The sequence below is a fragment of the Nicotiana tomentosiformis genome, chromosome 5 (assembly GCF_000390325.3).
Source record: "Nicotiana tomentosiformis chromosome 5, ASM39032v3, whole genome shotgun sequence".
In the NCBI taxonomy this organism is placed as follows: domain Eukaryota; kingdom Viridiplantae; phylum Streptophyta; class Magnoliopsida; order Solanales; family Solanaceae; genus Nicotiana; species Nicotiana tomentosiformis.
This window is the reverse complement of record NC_090816.1, coordinates 91,259,809-91,279,845: the sequence shown is the minus strand read 5'-3', so window position 1 is coordinate 91,279,845 and position 20,037 is coordinate 91,259,809. Positions and strand designations below refer to the sequence as shown.

Here is a 20,037-nt window from a genome sequence, read left to right as displayed (position 1 = left end):
TGTTGTTTGGATCGGGTTGCACGCCGCAATAGTGTGATGTTGAGTACAGTTCTCTATATCTATTCTTATGTGTTTTGTTTCTCATTTTCTGAGGAAGGTTCATAACGCCTTTTCGGTTGCTTAATTAGTTACGTGGGTTGAGTAGTTCTTTCCAGAGTTCGTTTTCCTTATGTATCACATTCAAGTTTGTAGTTTGTCGGCATATTGTGGTATCATATGAGATTTTTGGCAAAGTCTGAGGTGGATTATTGCCTAGGCAACTTATACTGGGAGAGACAGGATTATTGGACCTGGGGTTAGTGTGATCAGATCCGTATGAGGCATAGTTAAAGAGCAAATATCGGTATTCAGTCCAGAATGAGGTAATAGTTCTTGTCAAGGGGAGAAACTCAATGAATGGTTGACTCAACAGTTGATTGTAAATTTTTACGCATCTTTTCTGCTGCGGCAGCATTACAAGAGTTGGAGCAGGACATGTATGTGGCATGAGGTGTGTTGTGGACATCAGGTTTGTGGAATTTCGGCTATTGTTATAAGAGGATGTAATTATGGTCATGTGAATTATGTGGTGCATGGTGTGAATTCAGTAAAGGTATGCAGTCATGTTTTGGTACATCGTGTGGTGATTGATACGGTAATCGTATGTTGGAAACATGCATGGCAGAAGATTTCGGATGTTGGAATTTGGCTCTAAGGCAAATTTGACTAAACAAAAGGGGAATCTTCAGATTTACTCGAGCCAGTGTGCTCAATTGAGTTGTGGTAGAACGGGTAGGTGCACGAAGTTCTAAACAGTGATTTCGGATAACTCCAGCGCAGTTCTTAGCACGTTTGAGGACGAACGTATGTTTAAGTGGGAGAGAATGTAATGACCTGACCGGTCGTTTTGATCTCTAACGAGTCGTTCGGTGGCTTTAGGCCATGAGCAGCTTCACTTTAGGTATTATGACTTGTACGCGTGGTCGAGATTGAATTTCGGGAAGTTCGGATTTGAATTGGAAAGAAAATTCTCATTTCGAAAGCTTTAAATTGGAAGAATTGACTAAGATTGGATTTTAGAGTAAACAACCTCAGAATCGGGATTTGAAGGTTCCAGCAGGTTCATATGATGATTTCGGACTTGGGCGTATGTTCGGATTGAGTTTTGGATGCCTCGGGAGCGTTTCGGGACCTATTGTAGAAGTTAGCATTTTGGAAGAATTCCATAAATTTTGGTTGAAGTGCATTTCAATGTTATCAATGTCCGATTGGAATTTCGAGTCTGAGAATAGCTTCTTATGGTGATTTAGATATTGGGAGTGCGTCTGGAAGTGGATTTGGAGGTTCATAGGTCATTTTGGAGTCGTTTGGCGAAAGTTAGAAATTTGAAGGTTTTTGAGAAGTTTAACCGGAAGTGGACTTTTTGATATCGGGGTTGGAATCTGATTCCGGAAGTTGGAGTAGGTCTGTAATGTCAAATGTGACTTGTGTGCAAAATTTGAGGGCAATCGGGCGTGATTTGATAGGTTTCGGCATCGAATGAGGAAGTTCGAAGTTCTAAAGTTCATAAAGCTTGAATTGGAGTGCGATTCGTGGTATTAGCATTGTTTGATGTGATTTGAGGCCTCGAGCAAGTCTGCATTATATTTTGGAACTGGTTGGTGTAATTGGAAGGGGTTCCGGTGGCCTCGGGTGGATTTCGGGTGGTTAACGAATCGAAAATAGAATTTGAGGAAGGGCTGAAGCAGCTGGGCATCTGGTGTAATCGCACTTGCATGAAGAGGGACACAGGTGCGAGCCCGAAGGTGCGGGAAAAGGACTCGCAAAAGCGGATTTTGCTGGAGGAGGCGTGGATAACATATGCGGTCGAGATCTGCAGAAGGGGGACCGCACCTGCCGGCGTCGAGCCGCAGATGCGGAGTTGAGGGGTCTGGTGGAAGACCGCAAAAGCGGTAGTTGGGCCGCACCTGCGGAACCGTAGAAGCGGTCAAGTGAACGCAGGTGCGGAAGTCGGGGCTGGGTTATGTCTTCTTTAAAACAGGGGTTTGCTCTATCTCATTTCATTTCGCCCATGAGAGCCGATTTTGGAGCACATTGGAGTGCCATATTCATCAATCATAATGGGGTAAGTGCTTTTTTCGCAATTTTGAGTTAAATACATGAGTTTATATGGATTTGAACATGGGAATTAGTAGAATTTGGAGCTTTTGTGGAAAAACCTAGAATCTTGTATATTTGGATTTTGACCACGATTTTTGGACATGGAATTGAGAATAAATTATATATTTTAGTCCATGATGTCATGGGCAAAGTTTATCTTCAAAAATTTTCGGAATCCGGGCACGTGGGCCCAAGGGCGATTTTATCGACTTTTCAAGCGGAGTTGGGAATTGTTGTAAATAGGATTATAATGAGTATTTGAGTATATATTAATGGGTTTGCATAATTATTGACTAGTTTTGGAGCGTTGGGCATCAGTTTGAGTCGTCGGAAGGGCTTGGGAGCCGGTTATGGAACTTCGGAGTGAGGTAAGTTTTCTTTCTAACCTTGTAAGAGGGAATTTACCCCATAGGTGAAATAATTCAATATGTGCTTTTATTTGTGGGGCTACGTACGTACGAAGTGACGAGAGTCCGTGCGTAGCTACTATTATGGTTATGTCTGGGTAGTCTAGGACCCAAATCGCGTTATATTTGTGATGTTTGCATCCTACTTGTTAATTTAACTGTTTAAAACATATTAGAACTTGATAAAGGAATTTTAAAAGGTTAAACTTCACCTACTTGGGTTTTCAGATGGGTCACTTGACCGTTAATGAGAATTGATATTTCTTTGAACATCAAACCTAAATAAATCCTTAATTTGGTTGTTTGAATGTGTTTATCTTTTGTGGAACGGGCTGAATGCCTCGGCAGATTAAATAGATGCATCTATGGTTCGCGTCGTTCGACCCTCCGGCAGTGCACAATTTAATATTATGTTGGATCGGGTCGTACGACCTCGGCATGATTTGTGCATGACATAATTGATTGTTTTGGAATTTGCAATAAATGATATTGCCTCCTTGGCCTGAGATAAATTGTTAAATAATGGGAGATAAATTTGGAGATTTCTTAATTATAAAAGAACTGTTTACTTACTTTAAAATATTGAGCTTGCAACTGTTCATATAATCCATACTTAATTATATCATTGATATCCTATTTATAGCCCATAGTAAGTGTCGAAGTCGACCCCTCGTAACTACTTCTTCGGGGTGAGGCGGGATACTTACTGGGTACACATTGATTTACGTACTCATACTACACCTGCTGCATATTTTTGTGCAGGTACATATATGTCTAGAGGCCTTGTGGGCGCAGAGGCACGGTTATTGCGGGAACTTATGTGAGCTGCACTCTCTACTACGATCTACAGCCAACAGAGTTTCCTTCAGAGTATTTATATTTCTCCTGTCCAAATTTGTATTCCGGACTGATGTTGTATTTTATTTTCCTTCATAGTTGATGCTCATGTACTTGTGACACCGGATTTTGAGATGATTATGGGTTGTTCTGTATTGAATTTGTTAAAAGTATTATTATTACTCTGTAAATTCCCATTCTTTACTATTTAAATTGAAGGAAAATATGATTTCAAAAGTAACAAAATGAGAACCCAACTAAGTATTTATTGTTGGCTTGCCTGACAGTGGTATCCGGCGCCATCACGACCTTATGTATTTTGGGTCGTGACAAGCAGGGCAGTATGACTGTTACTCAGTATGAGTCCCGTTTTGTGGATTTAGCTCGTCATGCTCTCCTTTTACTACCTACTTAGGGAGAGAGAGTGAGGAGGTTTATTGAGGGACTTACTCACCCTATCAGGCTTCAGATTGCCAAGGAGACCGAAAGTGAGATTTTCTTTCAGGCGGCTGCTAATGTCGCGAGGAGTATCGAGATGGTTCTTGCACAGGATAGAGTGAAGGGGTTTGATAAGAGGCCTCGTTAGTTAGGTGGGTTCAGTGGTGCCTCGTCTGGGGGCATGGGTAATTTTGGTAGGGGTCATCCTCCCAACCCATTTCATTCAGCACTTCAGGCTTTTCACGGTGCTTCAGGGAGTCATAGTCATATTATGCCTTACTTTGGGCAGCCAATATTTAGTGCATATTCAGCTCCTATCAGAGCACCACCACTCCAGAGTCACTACAGCAGTTATCCAGCCCGTTCGAGTCAGCTTCAGTTTCAGCAACCATGGCAGCAAGATGGGTGTTATAAGTGTGGGAACATTGGTCACATCAGGAGGTATTGCCCTAGGTTGTCGAGTAAAAGATCTCGGCAAGATTCTTGTGCCATCATACCAGCACCGGTTGCTTCATCGCCTGCTCAGACAGCTAGAGGTAGGGGTCAGACAACTAGAGGTGGAGGTCAGGCCATTAGAGGTGGAGATCAGGCCATTAGAGGTGGAGGCCAACCAGTTAGAGGTCGTCCCAGAGATGCAGTTCAGAGTGGTGGAGCCCAACCCCGATTTTATGCTTTTCCAGCTAGGCTTGAGGCCGAGTCATCTGATGCTGTGATCACAGGTATTATTCCAGTTTGCCATAGATATGCTTCAGTTCTATTTGATCCAGGATCTACTTATTCATACGTGTCCCCCTATTTTGCTTCATATTTGGTTATGCCTTGTGATTCTCTGAATGCTTTTGTGTGTGTATCTACACCGGTGGAAGACTCTATTGTAGTAGACCATGTCTATCATTTATGTGTGGTTACTATTAGTAGTCTTGAGACTATTGTGGATCTTCTACTTCTTGATATGGTAGATTTTAATATAATCTTGGGTATGGATTGGCTGTCTCCTTATCATGCTATATTGGATTGTCACGCCAAAACGGTGACCTTAGCCATGTCGGGGTTACCTCAACTAGAGTGGAAATGGACTCTTGGTTATTTCACCAGTAGGGTTATCTCTTATGTGAAAGCTCGACGTATGGTCGAGAAGGGGTGTCTAGCTTATTTGGCTTATATTCGCGATCCCATCGCAGAAGTTCCTTCTATGGATTCAGTTCCAGTTGTCCGTGAATTTCCATATATATTTCATGTAGATCTGCCGGGGATGCCACCCGATAGAGATATTGACTTATGTATTGATTTAGCTCCGGGCACTCAGCCCATTTCTATTCCACCATACCGTATGGCCCCACCGGAATTGAAAGAATTGAAGGAGAAGTTACAAGACTTGCTTGATCAGGGATTCATTAGACCCAGTGTCTCGCCCTGGGGTGCACCAGTGTTATTTGTAAAGAAGAAAGATGGTTCAATGTGAATGTGTATAGATTATCGACAGTTGAACAAGGCTACTATCAAGAACAAGTATCCACTGCCAAGAATTGATGACTTATTCGTTCAGCTTCAGGGTGCCAAGGTATTTTCAAAGATCGACTTGAGGTCTGGTTACCATCAATTGAAGATTAAGGCATCTGATATCCCTAAGATAATTTTTTAGACTCGGTATGGGCATTACGAATTCCTAGTGATGTCATTTGGGTTGACAAATGCCCCAACAACATTTATGGATTTGATGAATCGGGTGTTCAAGCCCTATTTGGATTCTCTTGCGGTTGTATTCATTGATGATATCTTGATTTACTTCAGCAGTCGAGAGGAGCATGAGCATCATCTCCAGCAGAAGCCGCATTTTCAGTCGCAAAAGCGACGCCGCATATGTGGACATTTCATCGCAGAAGCGAAAATTGACAGAACATTAAGGGGTCGAAAATTACTATTTTTCTTCATTTCGTTTAGACTTTTAAACCTCAGTTTTTGGGCGATTTGAGGGAGTTTTTCAAAGGTTCGAATTGGGTAAGTGTTACTTATCCTATAATGATTATATTTCATGAATCCATGTCTATATTCATCATTTAACTCGGATTTAGATGGAAGAAATTGAAATTTTTGTAAAACTTTTCAAAAACGAAAAATTAAGATTTGAAGGTCCATTTGACATCGGAATTTGGTAATTTTTGTATGGTTGGACTCGTCTCAGAACGGGTGTTTGGATTTCGTAAGTTTTTTTGAGATTCGAGATGCGGGCCCCACTGTCGATTTTTTAGATGAATTCGGATTTTAATCAGGAAAATTAGTAAATTCATCCGGAATTAATTCCTACGATTTGTATTGAGTATATTAAATTGTTTATGAGTAGATTTGAGGATTTCAGATACGAATTTGTGAGACAAAGGTTTATTGGAATCTTGAATTTGGTTGCAAAGCTAGGTAAGTGTCGTGGTTAACCTTGACTTGAGGGAATATAACCCTTGAATTATTTGCTATATGAATTTCATGTGTAATGATGTATAGGCAAGGTGACGAGTGCCTATATTTTGTCAAATTAATTATTTGCTTAATTATTTAAATATCTTAAATTATTTTAAGACATGAATTAATTGTTATAATAGTTGTTTCTCTCCTATTCCTTGTCAAATATTAATTCTTGAATTCCTGCAATAATTGTTACATGCTTATTTGATTTATGTGTCTTAATTGCTACTTGACATTTAGCATATTAAATATTAAACTGCCTATTTTCTCTCTAATTTCCACAATTAACTGCTACTTGTCATTGTTTGTTTCATAAATAAATTATAATTATTGTATGCCTTGATGCTTAACAGTTTCTCATTGAATGTGGTATTTATTGGAGTATTTTTATTACATTTAAGAGTTGTTAAAATATATGGGGGGAACGGGTTGCACGCCGCAATAAATTAATTTAAAGTTTATATTGGGGGGAATGGGTTGCACGCCGCAACAAATTTATTTAAAGTTTATATTAGGGGGAATGGGTTGCACGCCGCAACAGATTTATTCTAAGTTTATATTGTTAGAGCGGGTTGCACGCCGCAATGAAAACAAGTTGAGGGATTATGACTGCTGAATTGACTTCAATTATTAATATTATTTACCGGTCTTACTACTATTCCTGTTATTATTATTATTATTATTATTATTATTATTATTATTATTATTATTATTATTATTATTATTATTATTATTATTATTATTATTATGTACAAGTTAATGCAAGCGACCTGCCTTAGCCTTGTCACTACTTCATCGAGGTTGGGCTCGGCACTTACAGAGTACATGGGGTCGGTTCTACTCATACTACACTTTGCACTTCTTGTGCAGATTTCTGAGTTGGTCCCAACAGCGTACCATAAACTTGCTCAGATTTCAGATACCTAGAGGAGACTTGAGGTATAACTGCACATCGTCCACAGTTCTGAAGTCCCCATCTACTTTATTTTAGTTGTGTGTTTTCTTTCAGACAACTTTATTTTATTCAGACCCTAATTTGTATTATTCTAGAAGCCCGTGCACTTGTTACTCCAGTTCTGGGATGGTATTTAGATATCGCGTTTATTATGGATTATTCACTTTATTTCAGACTTTATTTCTGCATTTGTTTTTTTGTTATTAATTAATTTAAAATTGTGTTAAAATGGCTAATTATATTCTAACGTTGGCTTGCCTAGCAAGTGAAATGTTAGGTGCCATCATGGTCCCGAAGGTAGAAATTTTGGGTCGTGACACCCTGTGGAGACGATAATCAAATTGTATTATCTTTGGCTAGCGAGCATCAAGTTTGTGTTGTGTTTTACGCTCGTTATTAAGCCGGGGCCGATATGTGTGTGTGTGGGGGGGGGGAGGTTGCGGGTTCATGTGTACCCATTTTCTCTCCATAAGCCATGTATAATAATGTTATATTTTTCTAACCTACTTAAATATCTATATGTGCACCAAAAACTTCAAAGAGTCATATGGTACAATATTTATTAGGCGCACCTTAATTTGTAAGTGAGAATGAAGAATCTATTTTTTTTCCTCCCTGTTGATTCTCTTTGATCCCCCTTTGTTGGAGTTGTTGCTCCTTTGGTGATTCTAACCCACAAACCTGGAGTTGTAGGTGAAGGGTGCTGAGCATCTGAGCAAACCTCTCTTGTCGAGAATGAGAAATCTAATCCCATGATTTACGTGTTGTTTTTATAGTTTTTATTCATTTATTTGATTTATTCTTTCAAAATTTCCAAGTCCTACGCATTAAAGTTCTTATTCTTCCCTTGTTATTATTATACCAAATGACTTCGTTAAAACTAGTACGAGCGTATGATGTACTAATGTAGCATATAATTAATGGATTCAATTTATTGTAATATTCATACAATTGATGGATTCAATTTAATGTAATATTCATATTTTTGATTCAGAATATATATTTATGTTAAAAATTACTTTTAAAAAAATTAAATATTAATCTTTAATATATAATTTTAAAAGTGTGATGAGTTCAGTGGTAAGAATCTAAAAGTTGTATTTGTTAAACTTTAAATTTTGAATCCATCTCTTCATATAGTGCACACATCTTCTTAAAACCTAAACCCCTCCCTAATAATTAAGAATAGGAAGAAGAAAATGTCTATGACTCATACTTAGATGAGGAATTTGATTTTATAGAAAAAGTTAGAAATATTTTTTACCCCAATCAAATACTATCACATACTTCTTAGTTCATATATAGAATAATGAAAATATACTTTACTCCGAATTGTCACAATTGAACAAAGGCAATTTACTAAAAAATCTAGTAGTAACCGCTCTTTTACCCATAGACGCAAATGAAAGAAGAAAAAGAAAAGACAAAATAGCTTAAACCCCTGTAAATTTGGTAAGGATTATTAGTTATACTCTTGAACTATTTGTGGTCTTAATTACTTTCCTATAGTTGTTACCCTTTCGACGATCTCATCCCAAGAAAGTGGCATGCACTCGCCTGCCACGTTAAATTTCCTGTCCATGTGGCATGTTTTGAAAAATAAAAAATATATTTTTACCTTTTTAAGTGTGTTATCTTTTTAGATAATCTTTTTCGGATAATATTTATAATAAAACTTGGCTAGAACTATATTATTTAGGCTATTTTTTTTATTTTGCTAAAAATAATAAAGTTTTAGTTATTCTTTTTTAATTTAACCCGAAAAAAAGAAATATACAATTAAAATAAATAGTCAAGGCATCTAAAAAAAATATAAAAAGTATATTATTTAAACTTCATTATTATGGCTATAATTTTTTATTTAGATATAAAATATGGAGCTCTAAGAAAGTATTTTTTCTTTACAGATTTTACCAGTATAAATATACAGTTGAAATAAATAGCCATTGCATCAAAAGAAAAAATAAAAAGAGTATACAATTGCAAGTTCATTATTTTGGCTATACCTTCTTTATTTGATAAAAAATAATAGAGTTGTAGCCAATTTTTTTTTACTGATTTGACTCAAAAATAAAAATAAAAAGTTAAAATAAATAGTCATTATATTTAAAAACAAAATAGGAAATACACAACTAGTACTCTATTATTTTAGTTAAAACTTTTTTTTTTGGCTAAAATGATGAAATTCCAACCAATCTTTTTATAAATTTGGCCCGAAAAAGAAAAAATATGCAGTTGGAATCCAACAAATAGACTTATATTTATGGAAGAAATTAAAAGGAATAAAAATCGGGGTACTTAGTATATTAAGATGAACCATGAAAAAATACATAGTTAAAACCTACTTGGAAGTTGATTTTTCAAAGTTTCTTCACTCCCACGCGCTTAAAAGAGAGTGCATCCATACTCTTTACCACATCAAGGGGGTTAATGACTCATAAAAAACCAAGTTAAGTGGATAATTAAGAACATGAATAGTTTATGAATGTAACTAATAATTTGTGTCCATTTTAGGATTTTTTTAGGTATTCCGCCAAAACAAAAAACAGGAGAACAATCTGAATGTGCTTGGGGCTCGATTGGATTCAACTATGCACTCGCATAAAATCAAGCATAGCAATGCATACCATTTTTATATATACACAATAATTCAGAATTACTTGTACGCTATTCAATTTGTTATTTTTGTTGCTCACATAAATGACACACTCAATTAAATTATAATACGAGTGTATGTATTATCCTAAGGGAGATAAAAACAAAATAAAAATACAATGATTAATAATTTGGAAATAAATAATAACTAAAATAACCCCTTATATTGAACAAATATTTTATTACAAAGTAAGTAAAATATGTATTGAAATTGTTTTATTGCTATTAATCCTTGCATAGTTAGTCTTAGACCAAATGACCTAATTTTCTCAAGGTACATCTATGATGAAATAGATAAGATCTTTTCACCTTTAATCGAATATTCTATAGTTTTGAGAATGAAAAAAGAATTCAGGATAAAAATATTTTTCTTTTAACGATTTTTATCGATATGTATTTGAATTAGTCGGGTATCCAAGCGTTGGACATAGTATGGGAAACCAAAACAAAAGAAAAGGTATTAACCAGGATTGTAAATCATCCACAGAGCTAAGGGCATAATTGTAAATGATAAAGCACAAAGTAAAAGGTGGTAAAACGAGGGAAGGGGGTAGACAGAACCGCGACCAGTTCAACAGTTTCGATTTCCCAAGTTAGAGAGAACAACCTTTTCTACTAAATTTTTATTTAAATAACCCACAAAGGAAAAAATAAATGAAAATAATAAATGCACGTAGATACTAAACAATTAAAATAAATACTAGTAGCAATAGCAATAAAAAGAAAAGGAAAATAAAATAAGAATCGGATGCAAAAGTTGAATGAAATGTGGCATAATAAGTGGGTTGAGATCCGTATACGTTCCCTCCCTCTCTCTCTTATCTCATCTCATCAAAGAGAGGGAGAAAAAGAAAAGAGAGAAGAAAAACAAATTAAAAATCCTTTTTTTCTTCTTTCCCTCTCTTCTCTCTATTCTCTCTTTCTCTCTCTCCGGGGTTGCCTCTTTTTTTCCTTTGTCCCTTATCAACAAATACACTCTCTTCTCTTACCCTCTCTTTTTGGTTCTCTGATTCTCCATTGAAGAATCACCACAAGAAGCAGAAGAAGAAGACAGCAAGATTCGACAAACTCTCTGTTCAATATTTGTTTTTATTTTAGTTTTGGAAAACCCTAACCCTAGTTTACTTTTTCTTTTTTTATGGTGGCGCGGGGTGTTTGGTGCAGTTTTGGGATCTTTTATTTGTCACGGCTGTTATTTCCTTTTTTCTGGCCCTGATTTTTGTCTGGGGTTGTTTCGATTTTGGTTTGGATTTTTTGTTGTTTGGTTTGATTTTGGTGGTTGTTGAGGTCTGGTGGAAGTTTTAGCTTGATATTTGTGTGTGTGATGCAATTGAGGAGAAAAAGAATAGATGCCGTCGGAGCCATTACCTTGGGATCGGAAGGATTTCTTCAAGGAGAGGAGGCAGCACGATCGTTCAGAACTGTTGAGGGGTGGGCCCCGCTGGAGGGAGCCTCCGCCGCGCCACCACTACGGTTCTTCTCGTTGGGTTCCTGCTGATTTTCGCCCTACTAGAGGCGCCCCTCCTGGTAAGTTTTTTAATCTTCTTTCTTTACTGCTGCCCCTTAATCTAGGGTTTCTATTTTGTCGTCCTTTGGGTCAATTTAGCGCTTTTCTCGATCTAGAAATTCGTGCGGGTCTTATGGTTTTTGTTTTAGATCTATAATTATTTAGTTCTTTGGGGTTTGAATAAATATGGTTTCTACGGTATATATGAACTTGTGTCTAGGGCTGATCTGTTACCTAAACTGCACAAAAGTTGACTTTGGGGTTGATTTTTCTCCTTAATTGTGTGTAGATCTGTGATTTTCTTGCTTTATCTGTTGGTGTATTGTTTTGCACAAGTTAGAAGTCATGTGAAATTCGTCTTTTTGCCCTCTAAAAGTCTGGTTATTTATTTTGTTTATATCTGTTGATTTTTGCCTCCTTTTTTGGTTACCTTATTTTTTGGGGGTTTGAATTTTTTCTGCTGAAGGTCATGGTAAGCAGGGTAGTTGGCACATGTATCCAGAAGAATCCGGACATGGTTTCATGCCTTCTCGTTCCAATGAAAAGATTGTGGATGATGAGAGCTGTCGGCAGTCTCGTGGGGATGGTGGTGGGAAGTATGGCAGCAGGAGTAGTAGCAGGGAAAATAGGTCTTTTGGTGGTCAGAGGGATTGGAGAAGAGGTGGTGGTCTCTCTTGGGAAGCTGCTGCATCCCCCAGTGGTCCTGTAAGACAGCACGATACTGCTACAAATGATCAGCGGCCAGCGGATGTTATGGTCCCACACAATTCTGAGCATGTCAACAATACATGGGAGCAGTCTCACTCTAGAGACCAGCACAATAAGAGTGGTAGCGCTAATGGAACAGCAAGCACGGGGCAAAGATTTGAGAGGGGGAACTCGCTGGGTTCAATTGAATGGAGGCCACTGAAATGGGCTCGGTCTGGAAGTTTATCGTCAAGGGGATCGTTAAGTCATTCAGGCAGCTCGAAAAGCATGGGAGTCGATTCTAACGAGACAAAGCCTGAGTTGCAGCCTGGAAACTCAAAAGCTCTGCAATCTCCTACCGGGGATGCAACTGCATGTGTAACTTCTGCTGCCCCTTCTGAAGAGACTTTTTCCCGGAAGAAGCCGCGCCTGGGTTGGGGTGAAGGACTGGCCAAGTATGAGAAGAAGAAAGTCCCCGAGGATAGTGCTGCTAAGGTGGGAGCTTGTATCTCTGGTGATAGTGTGGAACCTGGTCATCCTCACCCCTTGAACACGGCAGATAAAAGCCCAAGGGTTGCTGTTTCTCTGGATTGTCCCTCTCCTGCCACACCTTCGTCAGTTGCTTGTAGTTCTTCCCCAGGTATTATTCTCAAGTAATTCCTTATTGTAATGCTGTTAAATAGGCGCACACTGTGGATTTACTCCCATCCTTTCTGTAGTGGCAAATTGCCAAAATATAAAAAGAATGCCAAAAAACAAATAATTGACGGGGAAAAGAACACTGAAAAGTATACATTAACCTTATCCAAAAGAAAGAAAGAAGCACGCTGGGAACGATGGGATCAAAGTAGTTGTTTGTGTGTTAAAGGACCTGAACTGTCAGGAACTGTACTTAGGCATTTTCTTTGATCTGTATGTCTTTATTCTAGCAACTTGGACACATTTTCAGTCTTAATTTGAGTGCTGAAGAGTTATACGTCGGAAAATGATTATGTAGTTCAATTTAAATGTAATATCCCCACTTTCAAAATTTAATTGGATAGGGTGAAGGTCATGGATTTCTGATTTGATTCAAAATCATCGAACTTTTGCATTTGCAGGCATAATATGTAATGCAACCTTCACCTTTATGAATACATTAAAAGACAAGTTTCACAAATTTGCTAGTAACTGAAATGGTAGAGTTATTTTACTTGGTATGCTCCTAATTCAACAAATCCCACTATCTATTGCTTGGTACTTTAACTCTTTCTGTTATTTTTGGATTCTCCGCAGACCCAATATGTGTAACGGCTCACTAACTTATAACATTTGTTTGGTGTGGGAGCATATACTTTGCATCGGGACTACTGCATATCCCTGTCTTGAAAGATTTGATACTCGTTGTGGAGCTTTTGTAGTAGTCAAGAAAGATTTAGCTTTTATTGCTCCCATTCGTTGGTTTGCTGAAGGATCAAGACATGCATCTGATTATCTATGTTTCTTATCTGTATTATGGTTTCGTAGCAGAATCCTTCCTAGAATCTCCTTTCTCTGACTCCATTTATTAGAGAAAATTGATATGTTCTTTGTCTTGTCTTCTGTATACATAGGCTTGCCTTTTTTATTTCTGTCCCTGTATTTTCTTTTTAAGTGGGTTGATATGATATTATGGTTTTGCAGTTGAATACCAGATAGTGAGACTAGTTAACCTTCTTAAGTACAAGAGATTAAGAAAAGATAAAAATTATTCACATTTTGTTTGTGTTTGGTTGAGAGAATTAGCATCTAATTCACAGTTTTTGCCCATGATATGATAATAACAGGTCTTGAGGATAAACAACCTGTCAAGGCAACAAACATTGACCAGGATGTTGGTAATTTATGTGGCTCCCCCAGTATCATCTCCCAGTATCACTCTGAGGAATTTGCTTTTAACTTAGAGAATTTTGATCTTTCACAAATCTCCAATTTGAACTCTTCAATCAATGAATTGCTACAATCCGAGGACTCAAGTTCCGTGGACTCTGGTTTTATGAGATCAACGGCAGTGAACAAGTTGCTAATCTGGAAGAACGATATTTCAAAGGTGCTAGAAAAAACTGAAGTTGAGATTGATTCACTTGAGAATGAACTGAAGACAATGATATCTGAACCTGAATATACCCAGCTTGTTCCATCTGGGTCCTGTTCTCCACGAAAAGAGTGCAACTCAAACTCTCATGAAGATCGAGGCACTACTGATATAGCTTCTAGACCTGCTCCATTGCAAGTTGTTATACCCGAAGATGTAATTGGACAGGAAGGGACTAATATACAGGAAAAAGAGCACACTGAGGTGAAAGTTGAGGACATTGATAGTCCAGGCAGTGCAACTTCAAAGTTTGTTGAATTACCCTCAGAGAAAGATACGGCACCTGTTGATGCCATGAAACATGTTGGTGGAATGTTGATTTCAGATGACAGTAAGTCTTTAAGTAATAATGTGAAAGTGTGCAGTTCCACTGAGGACAAAGCTAAGTCTAGAAGTTCAGATGTGAAAGTGTGCAGTTTTAGCGAGGATATGGCAAGGGATACACTTGCCTGCGGGGAGAGCTCCCAGCTGACTGCCCGTTGTTCTCGACCTGTTTCTGATGGCAGTTTGAACTGTGGAAAAGATGCTTTATATAATTTGATATTAGCTGCCAACAAAGACACTGCATACAGAGCATTTGATGTATTCAAGAACCTACTGCCTGCTGGCAAATGCAGTTTTGATTTTTCAAGTGTGTCTTCTTTGCAAATTGATCATGCGGTTAAGGAAAGATTTGCTAGGAGGAAGCAGTTTAAACAGTTCAAAGAAAAGATCATTGCCCTCAAGTTTAGGGTACATCAGCACCTTTGGAAGGAAGATATGCGCATGCTTTCTGCAAGGAAGTTTCGTGCGAAGTCTCAGAAAAAGTTTGATTTTAGCCTGCGCCCTGTGCAGATAGGACATCAAAAACACCGTTCTACAGTTCGTTCACGATTTTTGACTACTGGTATGTTATTTCCTTTATCTTTTCTTTCTGCACCTTGAACCCCCTTGCTTTTTTTTTTTTTGTGTCAAAATAACCCGCTGTTAGTTTATTTGCTATGCTATGAGTGTACATTTTCGGCATCATAATCCTTTTATTTTATGCCTATAGTTGTGCTTGATGAAAATATGTGTTTGAATGACTTTATCTGTCTCCTGGCGGGTATCTTTTATAGATTTAAAAATTCTGCTATACCAAAGTCGAAGAAGTTTCAAGATGGGGATATTTTGGTGCCGTGCTGCAACCTTACACTCTTCTTGCCAAGTTGGTTCCACTATCCATTGAGATAAATTTTAAGTGTGATACTTTTGTTTAATATGTGGGTACAACATTCAACATTGTGGTCCAGAGTTAGGGAGTAGTTAGATGAATTAAAGTTAAGCTGCTATTCTATTATTTGGAATTAATTGTACTTAATTTGTTGTTCGTTGCCCGGAGGGTAGTCAGACAATGTTATAGCTCCTACGAACTAGGGGTTTGGGGTTGGGGGGGAAAGACTTCGTGCTATTTCCGTGGTCCTCTTTTTACTAGTTCATGGCATTGGCCCTCATGAATTAGAATCTATTTTGATAATCTAGACAGAGTTTCTACTTCGATTTTTTTTCCCAATCTTTACCACAATTTTGCTCTTTGATTTGAAAGGTACTTTCTTTTTTTAAGTTTTAAAATGTGGAATTCTATTTTTAAGCTTTCTTGTCTCTTTACGTGCTGGAGGTCTGATCCAGAAAAAATGTTTAGTAGGTTCTTGCTAAGTTGCTCGGACTCGGGTGTGGGTATCTGATATGGGTGTGGATCTAGAGGTTGAATCCAACATTTTGTAAATTTTAAGATTCATGGATACGGATCCAGATAAAGGTCCGGGGATTTGGCTGTATCTTAAATAGATCTATAAAAATATGCCTAAATCATGAGACATTATGTGGAGAACGTACATGTAGCATGTAGAATCCGTATTATTCTCAAGTTGTAGGTAGCCATCTAGAAATCCACAGTAGCTTTTGTCCTGAGAAATCAAAATGCCAAATCTTTTCTCTAATTTTTCCTTAGGTTGTGGTCATCGGTCAAAGTACCAATGTTTATTGACCATATCCGGTACGTATCCCACACCCAAGACGTTTGCAATAGCTTTTGTGGAGGACTAAAATGGGGCGATGTTTGAAATACTCTTGTATATTTTAGTCATGTCTTGCAGGTTGTGCGTGGCTGTCTAATGCTTTCAATAAGTAGCGCATTGTAAATTCTTGTTGGAATTTAGATATCTACAATTCCACTTCATGAAAGTTTTTGTTTCTCACGTTATAAGTAGTGTTTTAAAGCAATTGCCGAGGGGATGACTGGGGATGACTGACTGGTTCAGGCGTATAAGTGACAACAGGCTAGCAACCCGAAGAACCAAGTTTTATATCCCAACTACAACACTCAGTGTGAGAGAGCCCATCTGTACCAGCTTCCATGGCAGGTTTACCCTTGCTTGTGGGAGAGGTGCGTGAAGCTGTTTTGGACGCAAAAGAAATTACAACTTCCTTGAGATATGCATCCTATGTCTGTAAATATGTGAAGCTGTTTTCATCTTTTTCTTCTTTAGCTTTAGCTTAGCAATATCCCAGTGGCTTTGTTTGCCTTCATGTTCGTTTTCTTTGCAATACTGATTTTAAAAATGTCCATTGCCAATGCAGTTGGAAAGTCAAACCTGGTACCCTCATCGGAAGTATTGAACTTTGCAAGCAGGCTGCTCTCAGATCTTAGGACGAAGGTCTACAGGAACACGTTAAGGATGCCTGCTTTAGTTTTAGATCAGGAGAGGACGATGTCAAGGTTTATTTCAAAAAATAGTCTGGTGGAAGATCCCTGTGCTGTTGAGAAAGAAAGGTCTGTGATCAATCCATGGACGTCAGAGGAGAGAGAAATTTTTATTGACAAACTTGCTATCTTTGGGAAAGACTTCAGGAAGATCGCTTCTTTTCTTGATCATAAAACAACTGCTGATTGCATAGAGTTCTATTACAAGAATCACAAATCAGATTGTTTTGAGAGAACAAAGAGAAAATCAGATTATTCTAAACAAGCAAAAGTTTGTTCTGCAAATACCTACCTTGTTGCTTCTTCTGGGAAAAGATGGAACCGTGAGTCTAATTCTGTTTCTCTTGATATCTTAGGTGCTGCATCAGCAATTGCAGCTAATGTTGAGGATAGTATTGAAATTCAGCAAAAGTGTACGTCAAAGTACTCAGTTCGAATGGTCACTGAGCACAAGACGTCCAGACACAATGAGTTGGAGAGGTCAAACAGTCTTGATGTATGCCATAGTGAAAGAGAAAGAGTGGCTGCTGATGTTTTGACTGGTATCTGTGGTTCCTTATCATCAGAAGCTATGAGTTCCTGCATTACAAGTTCAATTGATCCCGCAGAAGGAAACCAGGAATGGAAGCACCAGAAAGTGGGTTCATTGACCAGATTGCCCCTGACTCCAGAGGTTACCCAGAGTGTTGATGATGAAACCTGTTCAGATGAGAGCTGTGGCGAGATGGATCCTACTGATTGGACGGATGAAGAGAAATCAATCTTCATCCAGGCTGTGTCAGCTTATGGCAAAGATTTTGTTATGGTATCAAGATGTGTTAGAACAAGATCCCGGGAGCAGTGCAAGATATTCTTTAGCAAGGCCAGGAAGTGTCTCGGACTGGATAAGATTCTTCCTGGACCTGGTAATTTGGTGAGGCAGGATGTTAATGGTGGAAACGATCCTGATGCTTGTGTTATGGAGACTGAGCTGTTTTGTAATGAAAAATCAAGTTTGAAGTTGAAAGAGCTATCTGATTTATGTGTGAGTGCAGGGATTTCAAAGCCTGATATGACCAGCTTTGATGATAAAGATGGGGCTGGAGAACTGGATTCAGTAGATACTGAACTTGTGTCAAAGAATTCAGTTCAGGTAAATTGTCATGTGGATAAGCAAAGGGTGGAATTTAACAGGCATTGTGAGATTCATATTGGTGCTTGTACTGAAAATGGCCGAGGGGATGAAAATATGGTTACGGTTTCTCAGGAAGGTGGTGTTCAAATTGATGGAGATGTCTCTGAGAATGGTCCGGCTGACATATTGTGTGCCAATAAAGTTTCTGGCGAGCATTTAGGGGAAGAAATAAAGGAAGTAGTGCCTGAACGTGATTTTAAAAATAGAAAGGCAGATAGCGCTGAAGTAAGTAGGTCAAACTTCTTTTTGGAAGATACCGAGTCCAGTATGGTTTCGTCCAGGAGTAATTCGCGTCTTGCTGCTGTTAGGGGAGGTGAATTGTGCCCTCTTAATGGATCTCAGAATACGACTCTTCTGGAATCTGATTCTGAGTGTAAGCCTGATGTCAATTACTCAGAAAGCAATATTTCAGTTCAGAGGAAAAAAATGCCTCGAGCTTCTAATGCTGTTTATTTATCAGAACTAGAACTTGAGAATGTTGGTGATCAGCAGCGTGAGAATGCTACTCAATCAGCTGAGCAGCCCTTGCCGAGTACCTCACAGATAGCCCATGTTGATTCCAGGCAGATTCTTGGCAGCTATTCATTGGGGGAGTCAGCCACGAAGGAGAGTGGAGATGGCTGCAGTACATCAGCTGCATTGCAAGAAATCCAGAAAGTGGGTAAGAATCTACGTTCAGATACGTCATCTACAACTGGTTTCTTTCTCCAGAGGTGCAATGGTACTAACCGAGAACAGACAGTAGGAGGTAGCTCATCAAATGTGGATAAACCTTGTAGGAATGGTGATGTGAAATTGTTTGGACAGATTCTCAGTAAACCATGCCCTCAAGCGAATACCAGTTCTAATGCGCAGCAGAGTGATAGTAGCAATCAGCAGTTGAAAGTTTGTAGCAATATGTCCAGTGCAACTCACAGTTTAGATGGGAATTCAGCTACTGCCAAATTCGAGCGCAATAACTTCCTGGGCTCTGAGAATCATCAAGTAAGAAGTTTTGGTTTCTGGGATGGAAATAGAATACAAACAGGGTTTTCTTCGTTGCCTGACTCTGCTATCTTGCTGGCAAAATATCCTGCTGCATTTGGTAATTATGCGATAGCTTCCAGCAAAGTGGAACAACAGCCTCCTTTGCATGGGGTTGTGAAGACAGCCACTGAGCGGAGTTTGAACGGTGTCCCTGTCTTTCCAACTAGAGATGTAAGTAGCAACAATGGAGTAGCAGCAGCAGATTATCAAGTGTACAGGAGTCTAGATGTGCAGCCTTTTACTATAGAAATGAAACAGAGGCAAGATGCGGTGTTCTCTGAGATGCAAAGAAGAAATGGGTTCGATGTGGTGTCTAGTATGCAGCAACAGGCAAGGGGTGTGGTTGTTGGTAGAGGAGGGATTCTGGTGGGAGGGCAGTGCACCGGCGTCTCTGATCCGGTGGCTGCAATCAAAATGCATTATGCCAAAGCCGAACAATTTAGTGGGCAAGCGACAAGCATCATCAGAGAAGATGATTATTGGTTAAGTAAGGGGGACATCAGCAGGTAGTTGATCGCAAGGGAGGCCACAGTGGATGGTCTCCATGGCAATTCTCTTTTTGCCACAATGTACAATAGTTTTTGTAATTTTAATTCAGGAAACTTATAGGCAGTAGACGGTAGCAGTTGCCGTCTTTTTGGTTACGGAATTCTAGGTGTCTGTAATATTTGCCAGTAGCTTTGTATTTGTTGTATTTGATGGAAATACAGCAATAATTTATCAGAAGCTTGGGAGGTGGAAGAAATTTATCTTACAATGTTTTTCCCTTCTTATCTTGTCCTTACCTACAGCTACATGTTTTTCTTTTTGGTGTTTGATATCATTATTAAGTGGCTGCTGATTTAGTTCGGCGGCTCGTTGGGGTGGTTATTTCTAACTGCAGCAGAGGATTACAAGGAATGTTGACTGTGGAAAGAGAA

General features: G+C 38.6%; 1 protein-coding gene across 1 annotated transcript; it reads left to right on the top strand.

The window, feature by feature from the left end:
- The first annotated feature begins 10,726 nt into the window (after positions 1 to 10,726).
- On the top strand, positions 10,727 to 19,874 carry LOC104086495 (uncharacterized). Its single transcript, XM_009590770.4, has 4 exons — positions 10,727 to 11,415; positions 11,862 to 12,722; positions 13,888 to 15,081; positions 16,794 to 19,874. The coding sequence occupies exons 1-4, from the start codon at positions 11,238 to 11,240 to the stop codon at positions 19,625 to 19,627; spliced, it is 5,067 nt and encodes a 1,688-aa protein (XP_009589065.1). The 5' UTR covers positions 10,727 to 11,237; the 3' UTR covers positions 19,628 to 19,874.
- Positions 19,875 to 20,037: the final 163 nt, after the last annotated feature.